The sequence below is a fragment of the Pantherophis guttatus genome, chromosome 2 (genome assembly GCF_059756535.1).
Source record: "Pantherophis guttatus breed Tessera chromosome 2, ASM5975653v1, whole genome shotgun sequence".
Classification (NCBI taxonomy): Eukaryota; Metazoa; Chordata; class Lepidosauria; order Squamata; family Colubridae; genus Pantherophis; species Pantherophis guttatus.
In genome coordinates, this window is record NC_142064.1 from 96683164 (window position 1) to 96707480 (window position 24317).

Below are 24317 nucleotides of genomic sequence, written 5' to 3' on the forward strand. Positions count from 1 at the left end.
AACCAGCTCAGGGGTGGGTTCCACTTACCTTCGCTACCGGTTTGCAACGGGAACACACGCATGCGTGTGCTCACTTTGCTTGTGTGCAGCGCTTCTGTACATGCGCAGAGCATCCGTGATGACGTTCAGGTGAATGGGTGGAGCCACCCACCGCCGTTACTACCGGTTCATAAGATCCGGACTGAACCAGTAGCAACCCACCACTGAACCAGCTCGTATTTACAGCCCTTTGTAGTATTCTGTGATCATGTGATTATGGGTTTTTTTTATAGATTTTGGCATTTACTTCCAATTTCCGGCAAAAAAAGTCCTTTGAAGAAAATGGATTCAGTTTGTAAAATTAGACATGGTCAGATGGCAATCCACTTAACAGCCAGCACAACTTACAACCATACTTTCAAACTCAATTACAGCAATGGCTGTGCAACACCTGTATACAAAAATTCCACCTGAGACCCCAGAGTGATTTCAAACTCACTTATGATATAGTTGTAGCTGGGTTTTTTTCCCCCAGGATCTTTTGTCCTCAATTATATCAGCAGGAAAGAATAATTGTCAATGGAAGTTGTTCTGTCACTTCCTTGAATCCTTAATCTTGGCACACAGCATACTTGAAAAGTCAATGAGTACAACTGATTTTTTGCCACACTTCCTAATAGCATGGCTCTTCTCTTTTTTTGTCCAAAATCCTTTTTCCTTTAGGTTGAATGAAGATTTCTTTCACATTCAAAGGGTTGCAAATTGTGCTGTAAAATGACTAAACTATTACCTCAATACAGACTCAACTTAAAAAAAAAGAACCTTTTTCTACAGGATGGTATTTATTCCTTTGTACATATATTATGCCCCAGGCAAATAAAGGTAATTCCATTCTGGCCTGCAATCATGACTCTGTTATGATTTTCAGGACTGTTTTGGGGATAAAATGAAAAGCGATGCCTTTCAGGTGCGCCACCTGGAGCTCTCAAAGGAAAGATGGAATATAATTGTGGTGCAACTTTAAACTCGCTAAAATGAGTGAGTTTAAAATCTGAAGCTGCATCAGAATGGCAGCTGAGGGATTTTCCTTGTTCTAAATTATTGTTGTTTTTAAAAGATCAGAATGTAACAGAAGTTCTAAAGCATAGAATTGGGAGTAAGAAAGAGAAAAAATACTGTTACCTCTATGATTCACATTTGTGGTATAGAGATGGTGAGTATAGAATGGCCCAAATCATTGTGCTAACTGAGGCAAAGGAACAACTGGTGCTCAATTATAGTAGTCAACAAATGAAAGTGAAGCTGTCAAAATAGGAGGTCAGAACAGATTTTAAGGATCTTTTATGGGTCTACTCAGGAAGTAAGCAAAGTAGGGATGGTTTGCTTATTTATTTTATTTATTTATTTATCAAATTTATATGGCTTCCCATTATAGGAAAGGACTCTGGACAGCGTACAATAAGCAAATAAAAACAAAATATACATAAAATAATAATTACAAAAAAATAAAAGTCCATATTAAAGGTTGAATATTATTAACATCAAAATATACAAATGAGAGAGAGGGAGGAAGAAGGGAGGGAGGGAGGATTCTGCAAATCTGCAAGGATTAAGGCAGTGATGGCGAACCTATGGCACTTGTGCCAGAGATGGCACACAATGCCCTCTCTGTGGGCACATGAGCCGTCGCCCGAGCTCGGCTCTGCTGCGCATACGCGTGTGCCTCCTGCCGGCCAGCTGGTTTTCAGCTCTCTGCCACACATGCGTGGGAGCAGGGCTCATGCGGGGGTCATGTGCATGTGTGGGGGGTATGCGGGGGGCATGCGAATGTGCATGAGTAGGGCACATGCGGGGGACCACATGCGCATGCACGGGGGACTGGGTGCATGCGGGGGGGGTGCATGCGTGGGGATGGGGGGCATGCACGGGAGCCATGCACGCATTGCATTTTGGGGGTCGTGCACTTGCATTCACATTCACCCGTATGTGCTTTGGGCACTTGGTCCCGAAAAAGTTAGCCGTCACTGGATTAGGGTATTATAGCAATAGCCATAGCACTTAGACTTATATACCGCTTCACAGTGCTTTACAGCCCTCGCCAGATGGTTTTACAGAGTCAGCATATTGCCCCCAACAATCTGGATCCTCATTTTACCGACGCAGAAGGATGGAAGGTTGGGTCAACCTTGAGCCTGGTGAGATTCAAACTGCCAAATTGCAGGCAGACGGCAATCAGCAGAAGTAGCCTGCAGTACTGCATTCTAACCACTGCTCCAATATATGAAGGAACCTTGACGTTTTCTGAGCTTGGCTGTTTTCTTGCACACATTTTATTACCCAAACTAGGTGCACTGATGATGTTATCTAGGTTGGATAATGAAAGGTCTGCAAGAAAACAACCAAGCTCAGAGAGGACTAAGGACCCCTCATTTCAACCTTGAGCTACAAATATTCGCCTTTATTGGTTAAAGCATTATAGTTACCAGGAGTACAATTATCCATGGTCTTGCAATCCTGGCACTCTCCAGAACCAGAAGGTTTATTAAGCTATATGTGTGCTACAATAAATGGCTCTCAGTCTGTTCCCAATGAGCAGTTATGCTCCTGTCAGGAGTGTCACAACTGATTCTGTGTCACTTTTATTATTCCAGTTGCAGTTTTGCCACTGGTTATATGAAAGGATTCTCAATAGTAGTTTTCACTAAAGGGCAGCAGAAACTCCATGCTGACTACACTGTTGCTTTTCTGAGGGGGAAACCACAACACTTAAATATCACACAGAACGGGAATACTATATGAAGTGAGTTTATGAGCCTCTTTTTAAAATGACAGACCCTATTCGGAGTGACAAATAGATTATTGGAAAATGCATTGTCACTTTTATCTATTACGTACAGTGAAAAAGAATTGTAAATCTAGCACTGCACAACTCTTGAAGAAAATATTTAATACTTAACTGTATAGATCAACATATAGATTTTACAGATTATGAAGGAAACAGCTGTTTGGACAATTGTACGGAACTAAGCTCTTTGCAAATCGTAACAATTAACTATTGCAAACCCCAAACTTTTTAAATGCTTAGTAATAAGAGAATGCTGAACCATATTTAAACATAGAAAAATATCAGATGATTTGTGGTCACCTCAGCATCTTTTGATAGTTATATTAAAACCAGCCATCTCTATATTTCCCAGCTTGGATTACTTGGGGTCAGTGGCTGGATCTAAAGTTTTTAATTGGAGGAAGGGCATGATTGTAGGTATTATGAATGAGAAAAGCAAAACCTGGAGAATGACAAGTAAAAATGAAGAACAGATTCTTAATATGTATGTAGCATATTAAGCATATTACTAGCTAAACTAACCAATTTGGGATTTTCCTACCACCAAATCACTTAAGAGATATTCCAAGCTCTACTTCCTTTCCAAGCTTTGAGATCACCTGTAAAACTATGATTCCTTTTAGAGACAATGTATTTATAGTTACTATGTTTAAGCTGCCTAATAAATCACAGATAAGCGGGTTAAGTGGGTAGGCAGACAGACAGATTTTCCTGTGTACCAATCTCACTTACTTTTCTTTGGAAACGACACCGGGAAATCTGTCTGCCTGCCTACCTACTTACCTGTTACTGAACTATCTGTGATTTAAGAACTATCTGTGCATTTTATAACAACAAAAACCACCCTTAAGAATAACACATAGATCTATCCTTAAATAGTTGCTAAAATATATTCTTTGCACTTGAGTCTCAATGCCAGATTACATAAAAGCTTCCTTATATACATGAGGATATAAGGCTCCTAATTAAACTCCCTTGTTCATCTCCTTTCATTTAGTATATTCTTTCTTTTTCTAATAATACCATGAGGCAGATATAGGCTAATATAAATTATGGAAATCGGGGCAACTCTATTGTTAGTGCTATTCTATATGAGAAGGCATGAAAATAAGCAGAATGGAAAATGCTTGAAATGAAGAAAACACAATACTTGAAATTAAAAGAAGTTATCAAAATGATGATTTTTTACTCTTCCCTTGCTTTCCTTTTATTTCTTTCCCTTGAAATTTTTTTTTCAGTTTGACACAAAGTAAATTCAGTACTTTTGGATCATCATCCATTGCTGATCATGATCTATGATTGGACATAAAAGCAGGTCAAATAAGGTAGCCTAGTTAAAAGATGAACAGCCCTTTCTTAACTCCTTTGGCATCAGAAGGGTTGAAGGAAGCAGAGCATTATCTGTTTATTTAACTTTCTTCTTCTTCTTTTGCCATGACTAGAATGAAGAAGAGGTGGGGTGGAGAAAGAATTATGATGACATGGAATGATCTTATTGTGAAACCCAACAATGAAAGAATAAAAGCATTTACCATAGGCAAACAGTATTAAATGTTTTACTACTGTTCCTGTATGAGCCTCTTCCTTGGAAACCATGCATTCTTGCCGATATCTTAAATCATAGTGCTTTCATATGAATGACCACAAAGGTTTCAAATCATATGAGTGATCACAAAGGTTTCAAAATGCTTTATGCCACCAGCAATAATTTTGGTCTCAATGCAGTCCATTATTGTACCCTGATTTGGTACACACACATCCTCCTACAACTTTGACACAAAATGAGATACTGAGTCAGTCTAAACTGGTGGATAACTATCCTGGGAACTTTTTCTGGCTGTGCAAAAATTTAAAGCCAAGATGCCAAATGCTCAAGTAAAAATCTCCTAGCACTATATTTTGTACTTTTTTTGTCAGGTAAGAGTAAAAGTACTGCCTAATGGCTTGTTTACCAAGATGCTTTATGTCACAGTCACTGAGGTGCATAAAAACTACTCAGTATACCTTATAATAACAGGCCATCCTCAGAGCAGCAAGACAATTTCTATTCCCAAATAATCTCTGAAACCCAACTCCATTGATTTGAAATGGCCTGCTCTAGCAAATGTTATATTTATTTCATATGTTACATAATTTTATAAAATAAATTTGCTTCTCCTAAAAAATAAAATAAAACCTGGAGCCTGGTCATAGTTACTTTCTTTTTTTAATTGCTGCAACATGCTGAACCTGAAGAGGACAGCCCAAAGACCATGTGGAAGCTGCAACTGCTCCAGAGTTCCAGTTGTTGTGGTCCGCCAGCAGCCTGCGGAGCTGGCAGTGGAGTCGGACAGTGAGGAGGCTGGGGAGGACAATGGGCCAGTCCTGGAGTCAGAGGAAGGGCCAGACGAGGGCTCGGCGTTGGAGGCAGAGATGGGTCAAGGGCCATCTGGGAGTGATGCGTGGACTCTGGAGCCTCCAGAGGCAAATAGCAGAGAGGCAGATGAACAGGAGCTTGTTCCTAGTGCACGCATGCGAAGAGCTGCCAGAAGACAAGAGGAGCTAAAGCCAAATGGACAACTCGGGAGTAAGGCCAGGAGATGATTGGCCCCTCCCAGAAGGCTTAAAAGCACAGCAACGGCTCTTGGGATCTTTGTAAGAAAGCAACGTTGCTACAGTTGTTTCTTGTCGGCGTCTCTTGCTTCTGAACTTTGTGAGGTTTTGCCAAGAAAAGCCTTTGGCTTTCCAAGTGCAATTCAAGGTGTTCATTATCAGCTTTAAAGCCCTACATGGCACAGAGGCAGGTTATTTGCAGAACCACCTCTCCCTGCCCCATACTACTAAGTTAGATAGGATGGGTATACTCCAGGTCCCTTCCCTTGAATGTTATCATTCAGTGTGACCTTGGAGGTAAGCCTTCTCACCTAATTGGGTGGCCACCCCACCCTGAAATCTCAGGTTTTCCTACCCTTTCAGCCTTCAAGAAAGCTGTGAAGATCTGGCTCTTCAGGCACTGGACTAGGATGGAGGTTGAGTTAGGAGGCAGTTTGGTCTGGTGCCTGAGAGAATGATATTTTTAGTTTTTAATCTCTTTTTTATTGATTGCTATGAGCTGCCTATAAATGTGATATGAGACCGTATAAGTCCTGTACATAAATTAAATATAAATAAATAATGTTTGTTTAGCTTCCATAAATATAATAGTATTTCTATTACCCATAAATATTTTGTTCTTTAAGGATGTGATCACTTGGGTAGGTTGCCTTCATTTAATACTCTGAAGAGAATTAAGAAGTGAAATTATTAGTCTTTTTAAATAAACCATACAATTTCTTACTAAAACCACAGAATGGACTGTTTGCCTCAAAACTATTTTACCTTCACTGAGGAAATGAAACAAAACAAACCCCATAACCACCACCACTACCAGTTAAATCACTCTGAAATAGTCAAAACCCTTTACATATATGATTTTGATAATTTTAACTAGTGTTCTGTGCAATAACTTTAATACCCAAGCATATGTTGCTGGGAGAAAATGAGTTTTAGCCAGGTGCAATACCCTCATTGTTAGACAGCGTAAACTGAAGTTTGAATGAAATATGGTAGATGACTAGCACCTTCTCCATAGAAGGTGACTGAATATGATTGACATGCAGCTAGTCCTAACCCTATAAAATATGAAGTGACATTCTTCAAGGGGACTCTGCTTCAGTCTTAAAGGTAGTTTTTCTGAATGTATGTTGGTATGTACAAAGCATATCCTAAAGAGCTTGGACCAGGGGTGGGTTCTAAATTTTTTTACTACCGGTTCTGTGGGCATGGCTTATTTTGTGGGCGTGGCTTGATGGTCATGTGACAATTATTTAGGATTTAGCAGAGGTACTGGTCTACCAGGCTTTCAACTGCTTGCAGAACTGTACCCATCTACCTATTTATTTTTGCAGGCACTAATCTACTCATGTATTTTTGCAGGCACTGATCTCCTCATGAATTTTTGCAGGCACCGGTCTACCCATTTATTTTTGCAGGCACCGGTCTACTCATTTGTTTTCTTTTAACACTGATCAGCTGTAGGGCGGCCCTTTGAAGCCCCGCAGCAAGAGTTTAAACAGTTTTTTTCCCTCTAGCCATCAGGAGGCAGCAATAGATTGGGGGTGGGGCCAAATAAAAGGTAAGAATAATGCTGGGAGTGGGGGGGCGGGGGTGGGGGCGGGGAGGAAGAACCGGTTAGGTGATGTCATATTGTCACCGCTACCGGCTCAGGGGAACCGGGCTGAACCGGGAGGAACCCACCACTGGCTTGGACACTCCACACTGGAGACACACTGGAGCAAGCTTTTCTTTTATAAGAATTTTTTTTCTATGTATAAATTTTAAAAACTAAAGAAAGAGTAAGTCTTAATGCTTTTTAAAGGGGGAAATTATGTAGAAATAGAATAGAACAGACTTAAGAAGGGCCACTGCTGTTGTCATTTTCTTCATTTTCTTGAGGTCTTTACTGTTTTATTGTTTTTTTATTGTTTTACAGTTTTAAAACTGTAAGCTGCTCAGTGTTACTGGGTTGAGTTAAGCAACTATAGAAATTGAATGAATGAATAAATAAACACATCCAATTTTTCCCTATTACTACTAGTAGTAATAGTACAGGGAGAAAAAGTTTGTTCTACTGCTTCTATATCCACATTTTAGAAAATTTTCTCTCTTAAATATCTTTTCCAGGAAATAGTTTTCTCATTTTATGGCTGGGAACCTAAGAGGTTTATGTGATTGCTCAACCATTTCCATACATACAGCATTAATCTCCTTTTTCCTTCTTCTCTTCTCCTACTTTATGTAACTTTTACCTAAGTTTTCGATTGGGTTCTGAGGTAGCTGCCAACAAAATATGTACCAGAACTTTACCACCCATGACCATACCGACCCTATACAAGATAGCATCTATTTGATCACGTATCCATTTTTATTCAAGGGGGGAAAAAATCCATGCATACCTATTTAGGCACCAGGTTTTTATTGCGCTTTATTGTTTTATGGTTTTTTAGTTTGGGTTTTTTATTGTTGCTGTGAGGGGCAGACACAGGGGTGAAATCCAACAGGTTCTAACAGGTTCTGGAGAACCAATAGCGGAAATTTTGAGTAGTTCGGAGAACCAGCAAATACTACCTCTGGCTGGCCCCAGAGTGGGGTGGGAATGGAGATTTTGCAATATCCTTCCCCTGGAGTGGGGTGGGAATGGAGATTTTGCAATATCCTTTCCCTGCCACATTCACCAAGCCACATCCACAAAACCGGTAGGGAAAAATTTTGGATTTCACCCCTGGGCAGACATAGATATATTTTAAGTAAAATAAGTAATATCTACAGTTGATTAAGAAAAAGAATTCTAAACTTTTGTTTATGAAAAACATGTCATCCAACAGATATACAGCAGGGTGCATAACTTTAGTTAACTATGGTTGGACATGGTTAGTATTTAGACAGGGCACTATTAAGAAATTCCAGGATAGCAGATTAGGCGGGAAATTGAAAAATATTCCAGAAGCAGAAAATTGCTTATTTATTTTTTTAATCATACCTTTATTCTATCATACAGGAAATCCTCAACTTACAACAGTACATTTAGTGACCATTCAAAGTGACAACAGCACTGAAAAAAAAGTGACTTATGGCCCTTTTTCACACTTATAACCATTGCAGCATGCCCATGGTCGTGTAATCAAAATTCAGACACTTGGCAACTGACTCATATTTATGACCGTTGCAGTGTCCCGGGGTCATATGATCACCTTTTGTGATCTGGCAAGCAAAGTCAATGGGGAATCCAGATTCATTTAAGTTAACTTACTAACTTAACAACTGCAGTGATTGTTGCACACTTAACAACTGTGGCAAGAAAGGATACAAAATGGGGCAAAACTCACTTAACAAATGTCTCACTTAGCAATATAAATTTTGGACTTAATTGTGGTTGTAAGTCGAGGTCCTTAAGGACTCCTGGTTTATAATGTGAAATTCAGGAATATTACAACTTCATTACTGTTGCCAAGAAAATTACTGGATTTGTCTATGAAGTCACTAAGAGTCAAGACTAATTTAAGGGCAAACGTCACATTCAGATTATGCATACCTGGATTTTATAGTATTTTAGTGCAAGAATGTGCTAGGATTGTGATTGTGGGGCAGATCCACATTATTCAGTCATTTTATAACCAGTCTACAAACTTTAGCATGTAGTATGGAAAGCAAGTTAGGGAAGAGGATATTTTTCAAATATTGCGTGTCATTCTGACACCTACAGAAATTCAATTTTATTTTTTACTTTATTTCATATTGCTTAGATAAAATATTTTATATTTTATTTCATATTGTTCAGAATTGTCTGGTATCATACCGAAATGGATATTTCTGAAAATCTCATTTCTGCTAGGTTGTTCAGCACATTTTTGGCAGAGCTAATGCACAGTGACTTGCCAACCAAGGGCAGTGGGAATGGCCTATGGTTTTGTCACTCTGCCCCTCGTGCCTTCCTGGAGAGGCAAGCAAAGGTGTCAATTTCGGTGCCACTTTGTCCTCTCCGAGTGATAGCGACCGAGCTGAAGTCAGCACAGCCGAGCAAAGAAAATGCATCTGCAGGTAATTAGTAACAATCAGGGTCTGCTCAGGAAATGCTGACTATAGCAGTAATAAGCTGGGCACATGTCATTGGCTTGCAAATGGAGAGCATGCTTATGAACCGTGGCAGCAGGCAGTAAGAGCTAGGATTTTTTTTAACTTAATATTTAATGTGGCATAAAAACGATGGAGAGAAATCAACTAGTTTTATAATCAGATGTTCAGCCACTGGTCCATAACCACAAGCAAGTTGGTGAATGAAGCGGGCTAGAAAAGTGTCATCAAAATTTCCTTTCACCATAATTTAGGTCTAGTTTTATGGACCTGCTGATGTGAATGCCAATGTCTAAACAGTACTTTTTTTTTTTCCCATTCAAATGATATTACCGCAGATCAGATCTGCAAATCTGCTAGGAAATGCAAAGCCCAGCCTGACACCACAGCTGCACTGGGGATCTTTTACATTATTATTTCTCAGTGCTGCTTTCCTACTCCAGCCTGGCTTGAAAACAAGAACAATGAAACACTGTGGCCATAATTCTCTTATCTGCATGGTTCTCAGCCTATTTTGCATTGATTAAACTATTTTATGAGTTGGCTTAAGAACTCAGGACTCACAATACAAACTAGACGTAGGTCAGTTTGTGAATGGAAGCCAAGCTCTGTCCCTAGACATTCTCATAAAAACTGCTGAAGCTTGAACTGCAGATCTCAGCACTATCAAAAGAACCAGATTAGTTTTCTTGGCCACAATAAAACCCATTTCTCAAACTCTCTTCATCCCAGAATATGGGGGCTTTTAAGCATTTCACACATTAATATCCTGCTGGGTGTTGAATTGTGAAGAACTAAGGAATTGAGTGGTTTTATTTTCATGAAACAGAACTATTTCCTCCATTGGTCAATGACTTCTTCCGCTATTTACAATTCATTTGTAACCTTTTTTTTTTTAAAGCATAATACTACATTTGATTTTCCCACACAAAATGAAGATGTCCTAGCACATATGTGTTGAAAGACACAATATTTGTGATGGCTCAAACTATATGTTATGTACAACATTTAATGAGGATATGGCAATTTTCAGAATTTCAACAGGAATTTGTGGGTGGGTGTGATTGTAATAGATATATAAAAGGATTGGTTCATCAATCTTATCTGGTCTATTCTATTTTGTTAGATTCTTTCTCTTATAATTCCTATAGTCCTCTATTTTTAATGTACAAATAAGATATCTAAACAGAACTAATGCTATGCTCATACTTAAAATTACATTTGCATTTAAGAACATTAAAATGACCTGCAGAATTAAATGTTGGCCTACCTAAACTACATTTCCAGCAACTTGAAAACAGAAAGTGGTCTACTGGATACTATCTGATAGTTTATACTTTGCTCATTGCATATTAGCGATGCAACTTCAGAGGCACTAACTCTCCAGTATCTGACAGTTACTGACCACGAAAGACAGAATGAGCAATTTTCTGTCTGTCTGCTTTGTTTCTCATTCCGCATACTCCTTATATTAGACTGCTAATCTTGAGCTATTAGTTTGTCTTTGTCCCAAGTATACTCAGAGATCTGCTGTATGATTCTTCTCCAAGCAGAATTAGATGCTGAACATTGCCTTTTCCTATCAAGAATTTCTTTAATTACAAATTTATAAATTTAATTATACATTTATAAATGTATAAATTATAAATTTCTTTTCTCTTATAGATATAAAACCTCCTTCATTTATCATTGCTCAGATTAGATTCTCATTCTCAGGAATGTTCATATGCAAATACAAATATTTTACGTCCAATATAAAGGTTTTTATTCTGATATACAAACATAATATTCAAATTTGTTCTAGAAGCATGTCATCTATTTAGGAGAAAAGGCTCCAACCATCATGACAGATTTGCCCGTGGATTTTTAACTGTGATGGGTGACCATCTGTCAGGAATAATTAAGTCTACTCCTATACTAAGAGGGTTCGACTAGATGACTTGTAAATTCTCTTCACACATTTTTTTATTCTATTGTTCGAACTAATTAAAAAAACTCCCTTTTTTCCTTCAGAAGAAAAAGAACATTGAGAAATTGAGAATTAGTATAGTATGGTGATAAATTGGGAATTCCCCACTTCAAAGTCCATGTCAGTCGTGAACTTAAGTTCACCAAATCAACATATGTCACTGAGTCAGATCGAGAGAAAGATCATCATTTCTATAAAATGATTAAAAGTGAAACAGCTTTGTTCTCTTTTGTGTCTAATTTTGCCTTCACTTTGTTCTTTAATTTTGCCTTCACTTTGTTCTTTAATCAGAAGATGGATTGCAAGTAGTGACACCAATTTATCAGTTCTTTAATATCAATAGATGAAATGATCTTAGGCAAGATAGTATTTATTAAGACTAATACTGCTGCAATTCTCCTTAGTCCCTTAACCCCATTCAAATTTTCCTGGGAGTTACAACAAAATAAACATGAACAGGATGAAATATAAACCAATAATAACACAGTTAAAATAGTTATTTAAATGAATTTAAACTTAAATAATTATTGTTCCCTTATTAGTTTTCCAAGCTGAATGTTCTCCATCAGAATGAAAAGTTTTGAATGTTACTAATATTGTAATGGAGATGGAAAGAATGTTTGTATATGAATGGGGATATATGTTTGTGTGCACACTTGGGCGTGCTATGGGGAGGTAAAGACTCATTTTCAACTCTGGCCAGACTTACGTACATGCCTAAATAAATCATATGCAAATTAGCTTTGACAGTTTTTTATTTCCCTTTGGAAGAGGTGGCAACCTTAATTTACTTGCCATTTTGATGGGGTTTTTTAAAATTATCTATGGTATTTTTAAGGTGGAGAACTTAAGACCAAGTAATAATTCAGCATATTGAATACTAATTTGAATTAATATTATGCAGTATAATTATGATTTTCATTGAAGTTACCTATAAAATTATGAGCTTGGTTATATTAAATACTTTGTCTCTATTATTTATTATTACAGCACCTATGTCTCTTTCCAGGTAAAAGCATATATGGGTAATTAAATGCCCAAGATAAATTTATATATTCATGAATTAAAATATACTTGGGTATTTTATTGAAAACTGCTTGTGGCTTTCAAGAAATTGCATACTGTTAAGAAAACAAACATTATTATCTGGGGAATCAAATTCTATGTTCATACTAATGCTAACTATTCTCTTTTTTTGTTTATTTAACGCAGGAGGAAAGAAGGATGCAGTATTGCTAAAATCCAAGATTTATTACTTTTCTTCCTTCTAACTCAGAAAGTTAAAAATGAGAATTATAAAGGATCCAGAAAGAGAGTAAAATATATGGTATCAGAAATCTAAGAGCAGTTGAGACATGGAATGATGAATGCATACTATGAAAGATGAGGAAAAACCCTAAATAAAAAGAGAAATAATTGGTTTGCTTGACCCCTAGTTGATGAGAGCATTAGCAGTGGTGAAATCCAATTTTTTTTACTACCGGTTTTGTGGGTGTGGCTTGGTGGGTGTGGTGTGGCTTGGTGGGCGTGGCAGGGGAAGGATCCTGCAAAATCCCTATTCCCTCCCCACTCTGGGGCCAGCCAGAGGTGGTATTTGCAGGTTCTCTGAACTATTCAAAATTTCCACTACCGGTTCTCTGAACTGCTCAAAATTTCCGCCACTGGTTCTCCAGAACCTGTCAGAACCTGCTGGATTTCACACCTGAGTATTAGTGAATAATTTAGTGCATTCCAGATGTTTTGGACTAAAAACCCTAATAATAGACCACAGAATCTTTTGAGGTTTATAAAACTCATGGCCCAAACCTCTAAATGACATTAAATTGTGTCTCTTTGACTTATATCATCCTAATGAACATTTGAAAAGTTGTACCACATAAGCCTTTTTTTTTTCTTCAAAATCTATCGTCCTTCCTGCAATGAATTAAACTTTAGATTAAGGACTCCTGGACAATTTTGGTTCTGAGGCATTCAGTCTGAAACAGCAGCACGGAAATAGTTCAGAAGGAAAGAAAGTTGTCCTCCAGAAACCCTAAATATCACTCTAATAGCATTCTAAATTATCAAAGTATTCAAGCATCATTTTAATGTGTATTTTAAGTTTAGAACAAGATATGCATAGCCTAAGCCACTCAGGGACACCATAACACTAGAAACCAATTAAATACTTAGTAGGTTAGTATAAATATTTAGTAATAGAGCTTATTAGATTTTATGTGAAAATGATTTCAATTGTTAAAATATTAATCCTGTATTTACTTTCCAGTTTAACAACTAATATATAAATCAAATGTGCAAGCATGGGATCATCTAGTACAAGGACTGTAATTTGATCTTGCAGTGATTTTCGGATTCCTCAGTTTAGAATACTTCAGGACAGAGTCCTATTAACTCTACACTGTGTTGCTTTATTAAACACTGCTGAACATGATGCATAAACATACAGTGGTACCTGGGTGAGTACCTGGGTGCTCATCATTAATTGGTTCCAGGAGGTACAATAAGTACCAAAAATGATGAGTACCAAATAATTTTTCCCATAAGGAATAATGTAGTGAGTTGTAAGGCAGCCAACACTGACATGTTCTAGCTTGTGTGTTGAATACTAAACAAACAATGAATAGTGGGACAACATTTTCACTTCAAAATGCATTGAGTACCAAATGTGATGTGTTTCAAAGCAGTTGAGTACCAAGGTACCACTGTATTAGAAGACTTTCACAAACTTCTTTTTTATCAAGCACATTCATCTTTCTTGTACAACTCCTGTTATCTTTCTTCCGTGTATTTGGCTTCCTGATTTCTTTCCCCCAATTATTGGTCATAATATTTCATCTTTCACATGTTTACTTCTCCCGTTTGTCCAGCTAGTTTGTTCCAAACTCAAAAAGCACTGACAAGAAGAGTTGAAAATCTTTCTGACCATCGAGCTGCCTCTAACTGGTAGTACCCTAGACAGCTACAATGTTGAAACCAATTGATAGTTTATGACAGACAAGAGATGAAGGTAAACCTTGCCAAGGACTTCTATCAACAATACCATAGCTTGCCTTAATGAAGTATGATACAATATACAAATAATCCAATTTAGGTTTAATATGCCCCCTCCAGGAACCTCCAAAATCAATAGAACATTTTGATTGGGGCAAAGAATCACAAGTGCAACAATAGAAAGTAAAACCATTCTAACAAAAAACTCCCAAAACCCTATTTCTCTGTACTTGCCCTAATTTTCATAAAGAAAGAAACTATTGTATGAATGGAAACCCTTTCTTCATTTCTCTCCTGGAGGGCTGGTATAATGGGGCTCCTGTGCAAAATATGTTATAGTACAGAGCACCATTTAGGTAGATTGTGTGCTTAGATGATATTGATGATTTAATGGAAATGGCTTGCTTTCCGGTAAAGTTGATCAAGGTGAGATAATATGTTAGTTTCAGTGCTACTCTGGTTGCTCTGTTCTGATATACTGTAAGTTTCATCCAGTTATTAAAGAACATTGGAACAAAATCTGATGCACAAACAGTGACTATAAAATACATGAAAATATCACTGAAAAGCAAAAGGTATTGTAAAAGAATTAAAAAATAGGGTTGAAAGAAAAGCAATGGTGTGAAGAACAGAGCTGATTCTTGTGTTACATAAATGAATTTCATACATTATACACTGCATTTTATTTGGATATACTGCATATGTTTGGGTCCTTTTATTATGCTTATGTGTTCACAATATTGATAAACCACGAAAGTTTATGAGGACTTAAACCTTCGGTTCACTTCTTTTCAGTTAATTCTGATCTAACACTAATGTGTCACGTATCCACTTGTCTGCAATGCATAGAGTTACCACTAGTCTCCACCTCTACATATTTAAATTCAACATTTTTATCACAAAAGGATTTCAATAATCCAATATTCTTTTAACAATAACCACATTCAGATCACACCAAATGCAAGCTAAGGACTATATCTCCAAGCCTGAACACAGAGCTATTTCTAGCTCATTATCAGACTTGGACAGAAATTCTGTTCCCTTCCCCCCACATTCACCCCTATGGTCATCATTTGTCATGCAGTGAAATAACCTGCATAAAACATAGCTAATTAAATCTTCTTTATCTTCTACTTCAGATCCAGGTATACGACATAAATGCAAGTAAAATCTTCATTGCTCATGTTGGGTAGAATATTGTACAAATTGGGTGAGAGGCAGAAGGAAAAGACAGAGGTAAATTTTGTTCTGCTATGATATCATGTAAGTCATATATTTATATCAGCTGCAAACCTGAATATTTGAATTGGAAAAATACCTTTTAATTAGTTGAGTTCCATTAGCCAAAGTTAATACAAATGAAATTATTAGTTGACTCACTGGAATGTTTTGTGGAATCTGTCAAGAATATCTGTTGTCTCCTTTTACATTTAATTTAAATTTGGAACTTCTGACCTGTTTGATTCAAAAGCTGAAGGGTATCTCGGGCAATAAGACGGTTGATGGTAAACATAAATTGTTTTTATATGCTGTTTGAGATAGATAGATGATAGATAGATAGATAGATAGATAGATAGATAGATAGATAGATAGATAGATATTAAAAAAAACATTAAAGTTCTTTATCAAAATTGGTGTAGTACATTTTGGTAAGTTATCAAAGTATTCAATTAAATGGAATAATTTTATTAATATGTCCAATAGGATCTAATGTACCTATTGAAAGATATAAAGATTGGGACCTTATATAAGGTTTGAATTCTTTTAAGAACCTTGGAATTATTGTTTCTAGGAAGATCTCCAGGTCAGTAAAGGTATGTATTTCAAAATGTTTACCACAAATTATGATTGAAATTAACAAATGATTACATGCTTTTATGGGAAAAAAATAAAGTATGATTAAATGAATACTTATTTTTAGAGGTATGTGGATGTTAAATCTGTTTGGATATTTTAAGGATATGAAAACGTTTATATTGATCTGACAGTTTCCCAGTTTTCTTTATCAAAATAACAATTTTCTTATAGAGAAGGGAGTTTTGATTTTCAGATTTAGTTTATCACTGACATATTTTCATATCTCACTGAATAAGTCATTCTTTTCTAAAGTCTTCATGGACACATTTTTATTATTATTTGTTCCCCTTGGTATCTTGGCAGGGGTTTGGATCTATTTTTATTCTGTGTATCTATGACAGGAAATATTTGCCATTAAAGACTGCAAGATATATTTGAAATATATTGAGAAGAAATATTTTATTTCTAGTCTCGTAATTGATATCTGGAACAATCTGGGATAGGGTATTGATACTTTAACTAATAATCTTATAAAGTATTTGCAATATTGCAGGAAGAACTTGAAAACTGATGAATGGAAAGATATCCAATTAAAATGTTTTTTATCAACTGATTAATTGAATGCATTAGCAGCATCTGAAACTCCTAAATATTATGATTTGTCACCCTTATTACATTATTAGTATTAACTTAAGAACATTAAAATTTAATTAATCATTAAATTATATTATTGTTATTATTGAAGGATTACCTATGTAAGATTCTAAAGCTATTATTGTTTTAATTGATAGGATTATTATAACAAAGAAAGAAAACTGAGTTGTAATACTTTATGTAAATTAATCATTTAGTTTTAAATGATGTGTTTGTCTGATTGCCTCTTGATCTCCTGATATATTTGTAGTGTACTAAACACTTAAGATACTTACTAAAGACTGGATGCCAACATTAAAATGTTGGAAATTTGAAATTTTAAATAGTGGAAAGAACTTTAGTACACATTTTGAGCCTGTCCCATTGATGTTCCATTTTGGTTCAATGTAATTCAGTTTCTCAATTCAACATTGAGAAGAGAAAATAAAACATAAAGAAGTTAGTGTAATGTTATACCATAAATTTATACCATAAATTTAGAACTTAACGATGTATGAAGAATCTAGATTTCCAGTGGACTGTAGTTAAAATCACTGCTTTCTTTATCGAAATGAGTCTGCTAAACCAGATTTTAAATCTCAGATTGTTGATCTGTGTTTACTTTCTATTTGTCAATTGATTTTATATCGATTAAAGAAAAACCTACCAATTTTCATTTTCTGTATAGTCAAGATATAATTTGTTGCTTAGAAACTCAGTTTATTTTCTCTTTAAATACATAATCTAATACATATTATTAATTGATATTATCTATGTATTTTTTCCTTTTTTGTTTTTTATATTTCAGTATTTTGGTCTTTGTATCTTTTTGTTATATTAAGAGACATAGAATACTATATTTACAAAATAAAATAAAAAATTAATAATACAAAAATTTTAAAATCAATAATTAAAAAGTAAAATTACAAACAATTTATCAGATACAGTAGGAGCTAAAAATGCTACTGCAAATTAGAATAAACACCTATCAAAACAGCTAAGAAAAATTATTAAACCAAAAAACAATCTTCAGTTAGAGTTGTTGTGTTGATAAATAATCTTCCCCTTCCTGAGTGGAGGATTGAATAGAATAGGCACAGTGCAGAAAATTGTGGGGTATGTGTTTATTTGTTTTGAACAAGATGGCATGAAACTTAGTTATACCCATTGAACAAATTTAGTTCTAGGTCTCATGCAAAGAATTTGTATACAATCCATCCATCCAGTGTACTAAAATAGGAAGCTACAGAAAAAGGTCACTCCTGTTCAGCAGAGACAGGAGTAGAAAACCGGATTGGATCAATTCACATGCTGTCTTCCAGGCAGCAAAATGACCTCTACAGACAAGGACATATATATTCCTATGTTGCTTCTCCCAGTGCTGCAGCCACTAAGTTCATGCAGCACCCTGGGAATCCGTCATTTAGTTTGCCTGGAAAGTCTTCGAGCAATGGCTTCATTCTTCCCTCATTCTAGGGGTAAGGATGGAATGAAGCTTCAGACAGCCTCTGTTCAAGCAGACCAGTAAAGTCTTCATTCCACAACTCCCTTCCTTCCTTCCTTCCTTCCTTCCTTCCTTCCTTCCTTCCTTCCTTCCTTCCTTTCTTTCTCACAAGAAAGAATTCCTATAAGGAGTCACCAAGAGTGATGGGGCTTTCTTTTGGTCCTTTGGATATCTCTTTGGTCCCTTCCATCTTTCCCATTCAGGTATATTTTTTTTTAAACAGATAGGGACATATTTCTTTCATTCTTTTTGATGGGTCAAACCACAAAGAAGTTAGTGCTTCAATTGTGTGTTGCTAGACTTTTGGGGAATTTTGTTTCTTAATAAGGTGCTTTCACAATTTAAAGGCATAATTTCTGATGCCCAGATAAGCTTTGTGCTGCATATGGTCCCTCAAGCATTAATTGTTCATTTCTATTATAATTACAACAAAGTTATTTTTTTTGCTATGGTGTATCTCACAAATACAAAGCAATTATTCATAGAAATAATAAACAGGTAGAACATCTATATAGAATACAAGCTACTAACGTCTCTGAATGCCTTCAGTACCATGGCTTTCATTTTATTTTTAAAAAACTAGCATTTGTTCAATTCATATCGCAAACCTTATACACTATATCTGTGATGGCGAACCTATGGAACAAGTGTCAAAGGTGGCATGCAGAGCCCTCTCTGTGGGCAAGCGCGCTATCACCAGCTAGTCTTCACGCAAAGACCAGCTGGCCAGCACACATGCACGCAACGGAACCCAGAAGAGCAGTTGGCCATCATGCTCATGCGCACTGGCCAGCTGCTTTCTTCCGGGTTCTGGTATTCCTGTGCGCACGCATGCGTACACGTGTGCTCCAGTTTCAGCACTCGGTGCCAAAAAGGTTAGCCATCACTGCACTATATCATCACAAGCATCAGTTTTGACATACATTCTTTTTAAAGTATCTAGCTTTCTTACCTGTCACAATAGGATATGATTGTGGTCCTGGGACACTGGCACCTATATCTGTTGATGTAGGGCTTGTTAAATTGGCCTTCATTTCGTCTAATCCACCAGCTAGTGATGTCATGGCTGAATATTCTGTTGACTGAGTTCAAAGAAAAATGAGATCATTTAGTAACATTTTCCATATATTAAATTCTAATATATGATGAAACCAAGTTAAGTGGTTCATTCCTATATTGGCAGTGAAGGCCTTGGTGGGGTCATAATGGTAATAATGGTGATTTTATATCTGGTGATTGATTTTACTGTTCAGATGCAGCGTGAAATGAAACAGTTTGAAACTATGGTGAGATGTTATGACAACATGAATCCTGCAAACTTCAGTTATTGAATTAACCAAAAAAATGTTAGTTTCTCAGATTATTTGCTGGACAAATCACCAGCACTTTCTAATGTGAATCACAAGGTAATCTCAAAAAAATACTTCTAATTATTGGGAGGGGGGCATGGGAATCTCTGTATTGCTTCTACAAGCTTGAACGTTTTGACAGTTTCTTTCTATAAAGCCATGAATTATTAAGCATGACCATGATATTTTTGCTTTGTTTAATGATGCACTAGAAGTGTTTTTTAAATAGTTTTTTAACTGCAATGCATCCTCTGTTGGACTGTCCATTATAGAATTATCATTTAACAAGTTCCCAAACAAGAAAAGTATTGTGAGACTCGAACACTTTAATCTTAGAATATGTCCTCATTACAGTATAATGGATTAAAATAAAATTGCATTTCACAATTATAGTGCATCTTACAAGTATATAAAAAGTTGATAAATGTAAACTGATTCCTTCAAATAATGAACAGGTGGCAATCTATTGCCAAGCAGAAAATTAATATTAGAACCAATAAAGAAATTAGCAAGCCAACTATATACATGACTGTAACAATTATCAAGCAAGATGCAGACTGCCCTGTTTACCTGACCTTTTGGTTAATGGTTTGTGTTGCATTAATTATGTTTGTCTTTGGCTATAGTTAGAGTTGTTTCTTGTGATTTATTGGTTGCAGATATCACTTTGATTTTTTTTTTAGCTGTTGCTTTGGGTATGTCTGTATTTAAGCAATGACCTTAAGGATGTGCCACTGTTGTATTTTTGTTTTATCTTCTCATGCAGGACAGCAGCATAAAATATTTAAATAAGTATAAAATAGCTCAGAGAAAAGCTAACAAGCTCCTCCTGTGCAAGGCAGTATTGAAAAAAACTGTCTTGGTTTAAAATGACATAGATGTGCATTCCCTTGCATGTTTCCCTGGAAATTAAACTCCTTATTTCAAAGGGATATTAAAAGAAAAATGGTAGTACATACATACTTAGAGGTATATAGGCAGCAATGTATTATCTCTGGACTTTTATCCCAAACTGCCCACTCTGTTCAGAAGGGAGGATACTGTAGAACAATCCCTTGTTTTATAATTCCATCTTTTATTTTCATTGTGATTTCTTTAAAAATGCATTAATGATTTGTAACACTTCAGTTTTTTATTGGGGTAAATTGGAATCACCAATGTGCAGCTGATACTTTAGCCAGACTGTTTTAATGACCACCTATTACCCACAGAGCATAAAACAAAATGCTCTTAGCATTTGTAGGATTCTTCTCTTCAGAAATGTATTTTTAAAATAAATAAAGATAACAAGCCTGTCCATTTGTTTGTTAATAAGAATGCATGCTATATTTATTATTTGTAATCGGATACAACTTGGTTGCAGCTTGAAGTGAATCCTAACTCCAGGTGATGTAGGCAATTTTGGACATGTTTTGTTTGTTTCTTTTGATATTTTGTTTTCTCTTATTCACTGAAGGCATGTCTGATGTCCCAAATCATAATTCTGCTGCCCCCTCCCCAGTTTGTCTTCCAGCTCTTCATTGAAGTATAAATGCAGCCATAGCCCAACAGAGGACAAAATCAGATTTTTTTTTCTGTTTGTTGATGTAAAATAGCCTGTTGCAATCCATCTTTTTTTATACAAGTAGTCCTTGACTTACAACCATTCATTTAGTGACTGTTCAAAATTACAACAATACTGAAAGAAAGTGATTGATGACCATTTCTCACACTGAAGACCACTACAGCATCTCCATGGTCATGTGATCAAAATTCAGATTTATTTATGAGGGTTGCAATGTCCTGAGATCATGTGATGCTTTTTTGCGACCTTTTGACAAGCAAAGTCAATGGGGAAGTCAGATTCACTTAATAACTGTGTTACTAATTTAATAAACCGTAGTGATTAGCAACAGTGGCAAGGAAGGTGGGGCAAAAGTCACAATAATTCTCTTGCTTAGCAACGGAAAGTTTGGACTCAATTGTGGTCATAAATTGAGGATTAAAAGTAGACCAGCCTGGAAATAGCCAGGCTGGTCTACTTTTTCTAAAGATTCTAAAGATCTCACAGTCATTCAATACAGGAGTCATATAGTCTGGTACTTGAGGTTTTCTATACAGAGAAATTATGAATTTATATAGAGAAATTATGAATAAAGGCCAATATATGTGTCCCAGGATAATGTTGCTATCATGATAATGATAGTGTTAATGTTAATGTTGATAAACTGTGGATCGTTGTGTCTCTAAGAGAGAAAGGAGAAAGAATAGATATATAAAGCTCTAGAGAAGAAACATATCCCTGAGGCAGATAAGGATATGTATATGCATTTTTTAACAATTTAAAGACAATTCTTCTAGCAGCACAAGGTGCACATGCTTACATGCCTGTCATGCTAGTTCTTTCTGAAGTAAACAACTTTATGCAATGCACAGAAAAGGGGTGAGAAAGAATGTAAAGAGATGAAATAAGAAAAATTAGAGGAAATATAGCTAAATCTAGTTTGCACCAATACCATCCTTATATCTCTACACACCTCTCCATTTTGGCAAGCTATCTTTCCTTCAACTACATCCGTTTGCTGCCTTTTGTTCTTTGAACTCGCTTTATTTTTGTGGACTTTGTCAACTCTGTTCAACCTCTAGTTTCTTGGTCCTCCCCTTCCTTTGAACCCATTCCGTCTTCCTTCACATATTCGTTTTGCTGTGCTAGCCTTGTTCATTCTATCTGTATGACTAAATCACCTTAGTGTACTTTTGCATTTAATTCACATTTCAACCAGCACAGAATCATTCTTGATCCTCTCATTTCTTGAATCTCCACTCACTGTTCTTAACGTTACCAAATCCTGCTGCATTTAAATTGCTTGTATGTTTTGCCCGACATAACCAAGTCTCATTTCCACAGAACTAACTGGGTAGAAGTTTGCTCTTTCAACATTCATTTCTCCCAACAGATGGTATCTTCCCACCAGCTTTCTACCAGCATTGGCATAATTTAAAAATTCTCCATCCATTTTCCTATCTTTAATAAACATTCTACTGAGGTATGTAAACACAAATTTATTTCCTCTAGTTTTTGTCATTTATGTATAGCTCATAATCCTTCACCTTTTCTTCCTGTTTAACATATCTATCTAACTCTTTGATACATTAATTTTCAGATTCATACTTCACTTTGCATCATGTCTAACATTCCCTACAAATTATTCAGCTTCTCAGCCAGCAATCTGCCATCATCTTTATGTGCCCTAACCAAAACACTTCTTATATCACTACAAATATTTCTTATACATTTTTCCATAAATAGATCAACAAGGGGACATCACATATCCTTGTTTTTCTACCTAGTCAATGCTGAATTGTTTATTAACCATTCTATTTATTCCCATTCATGTTTTACTTCCATCCTTTTCTATTCTACTGGCATTCGGCAATCAAATTTCAAATCCGCAGCTGGGGAAAACATTCCATAATTTAAATATATTCATTTCGGTTCTTTTGTTTAACCATCATACACCAAGTTTTCTTTTTTGCATTCATATGTTCTCAATGACCTGTTGAAGAACAGAAACTGGTCTGGCATAAAACTGTACTGTACTTCCCAGATTTTTTTTTCTACCTCTTGAACACTTTTAGTCAGATTTTAGTCAAACCCGTAACCAGGCCCACTAATCCCCTTGTAAATTTTGTATTCATTCTTTCAACATTTCTCCTTGGTAAAGGGGAACAATAAGAGCATTCTTCCCATACTTACGCAACATTTGTAGTATTTGTTTCAGCTCTGCTTTTCAACATATCAACATATATAGTAGTCCTCAACTTATGACCACAATTGAACCCAAAATTTCTGTTGCTAAGCAAGACATTTGTTAAGTGAATTTTGCCCCATTATGACCTTCCTTGCCACAGTTGTTAAGTGAATCACTACAACTATTAAGTTAGTACCACGGTTGCTAAGTGAATCTGGCTTCCCCATTGACTTTGCTTATCAGAAGGTTGCAAAAGTTAATCACATGACCCCATCAAAAATATGAGTCACTTGCCAAGCATCTGAGTTTTGGTCACGTGACTATGGGGATGCTGCAAGGGTTGTACGTGTGAAAAATGGTTGTAAGTCACTTTTTTTCAGTGCTGATGTAATTTTGAACATTGAATAATAATAATAATAATAATAATAATAATAATAATAATAATAATTTGTCCCGATTGTAATTGGAGCCCTCGGAGCAATACCCAAAGGGCTACCTCGCTATTTAGAAATCCTAAATTTGCCAGACTTGAACATTTTGACTCTACAAAAAACCACCTTACTCGGAACAGCTTACATCCTCCGACGATACCTTAACAGTTCCTAGGTCCTTGGTTAGGACTCGAGCTGCTGAGCTATTAACCAGCCTCAAAGGCTGTGAATCTCACTAAAGATTAACCAATAAATAATAATTTTATTTCTATACCGCCCTTCTCCCGAAGTACTCAGGGCGGTATACAGCCTATTTAAAAACAGAATCAACATCAATTTAAAATAATTTAAAAATATTAAATAAATTTGGCTTAATTTAAAACCCCAAAAATTTAAAACATCCAATTTAAAATTATGTTGCTAACCCAGCCTGGCGGAAC

General features: G+C 36.1%; 1 protein-coding gene across 1 annotated transcript in view; it reads right to left on the bottom strand.

Moving 5' to 3' along the window:
• PAX5 (paired box 5) overlaps positions 1-24317 on the bottom strand; it is a 228626-nt gene that overhangs the window by 89149 nt on the left and 115160 nt on the right. The window contains exon 7 of the mRNA XM_034410762.3: positions 19319-19448. Within this exon, the coding sequence (XP_034266653.1) occupies positions 19319-19448 (130 nt within the window). The remainder of the gene's footprint in view (positions 1-19318; positions 19449-24317) is intronic.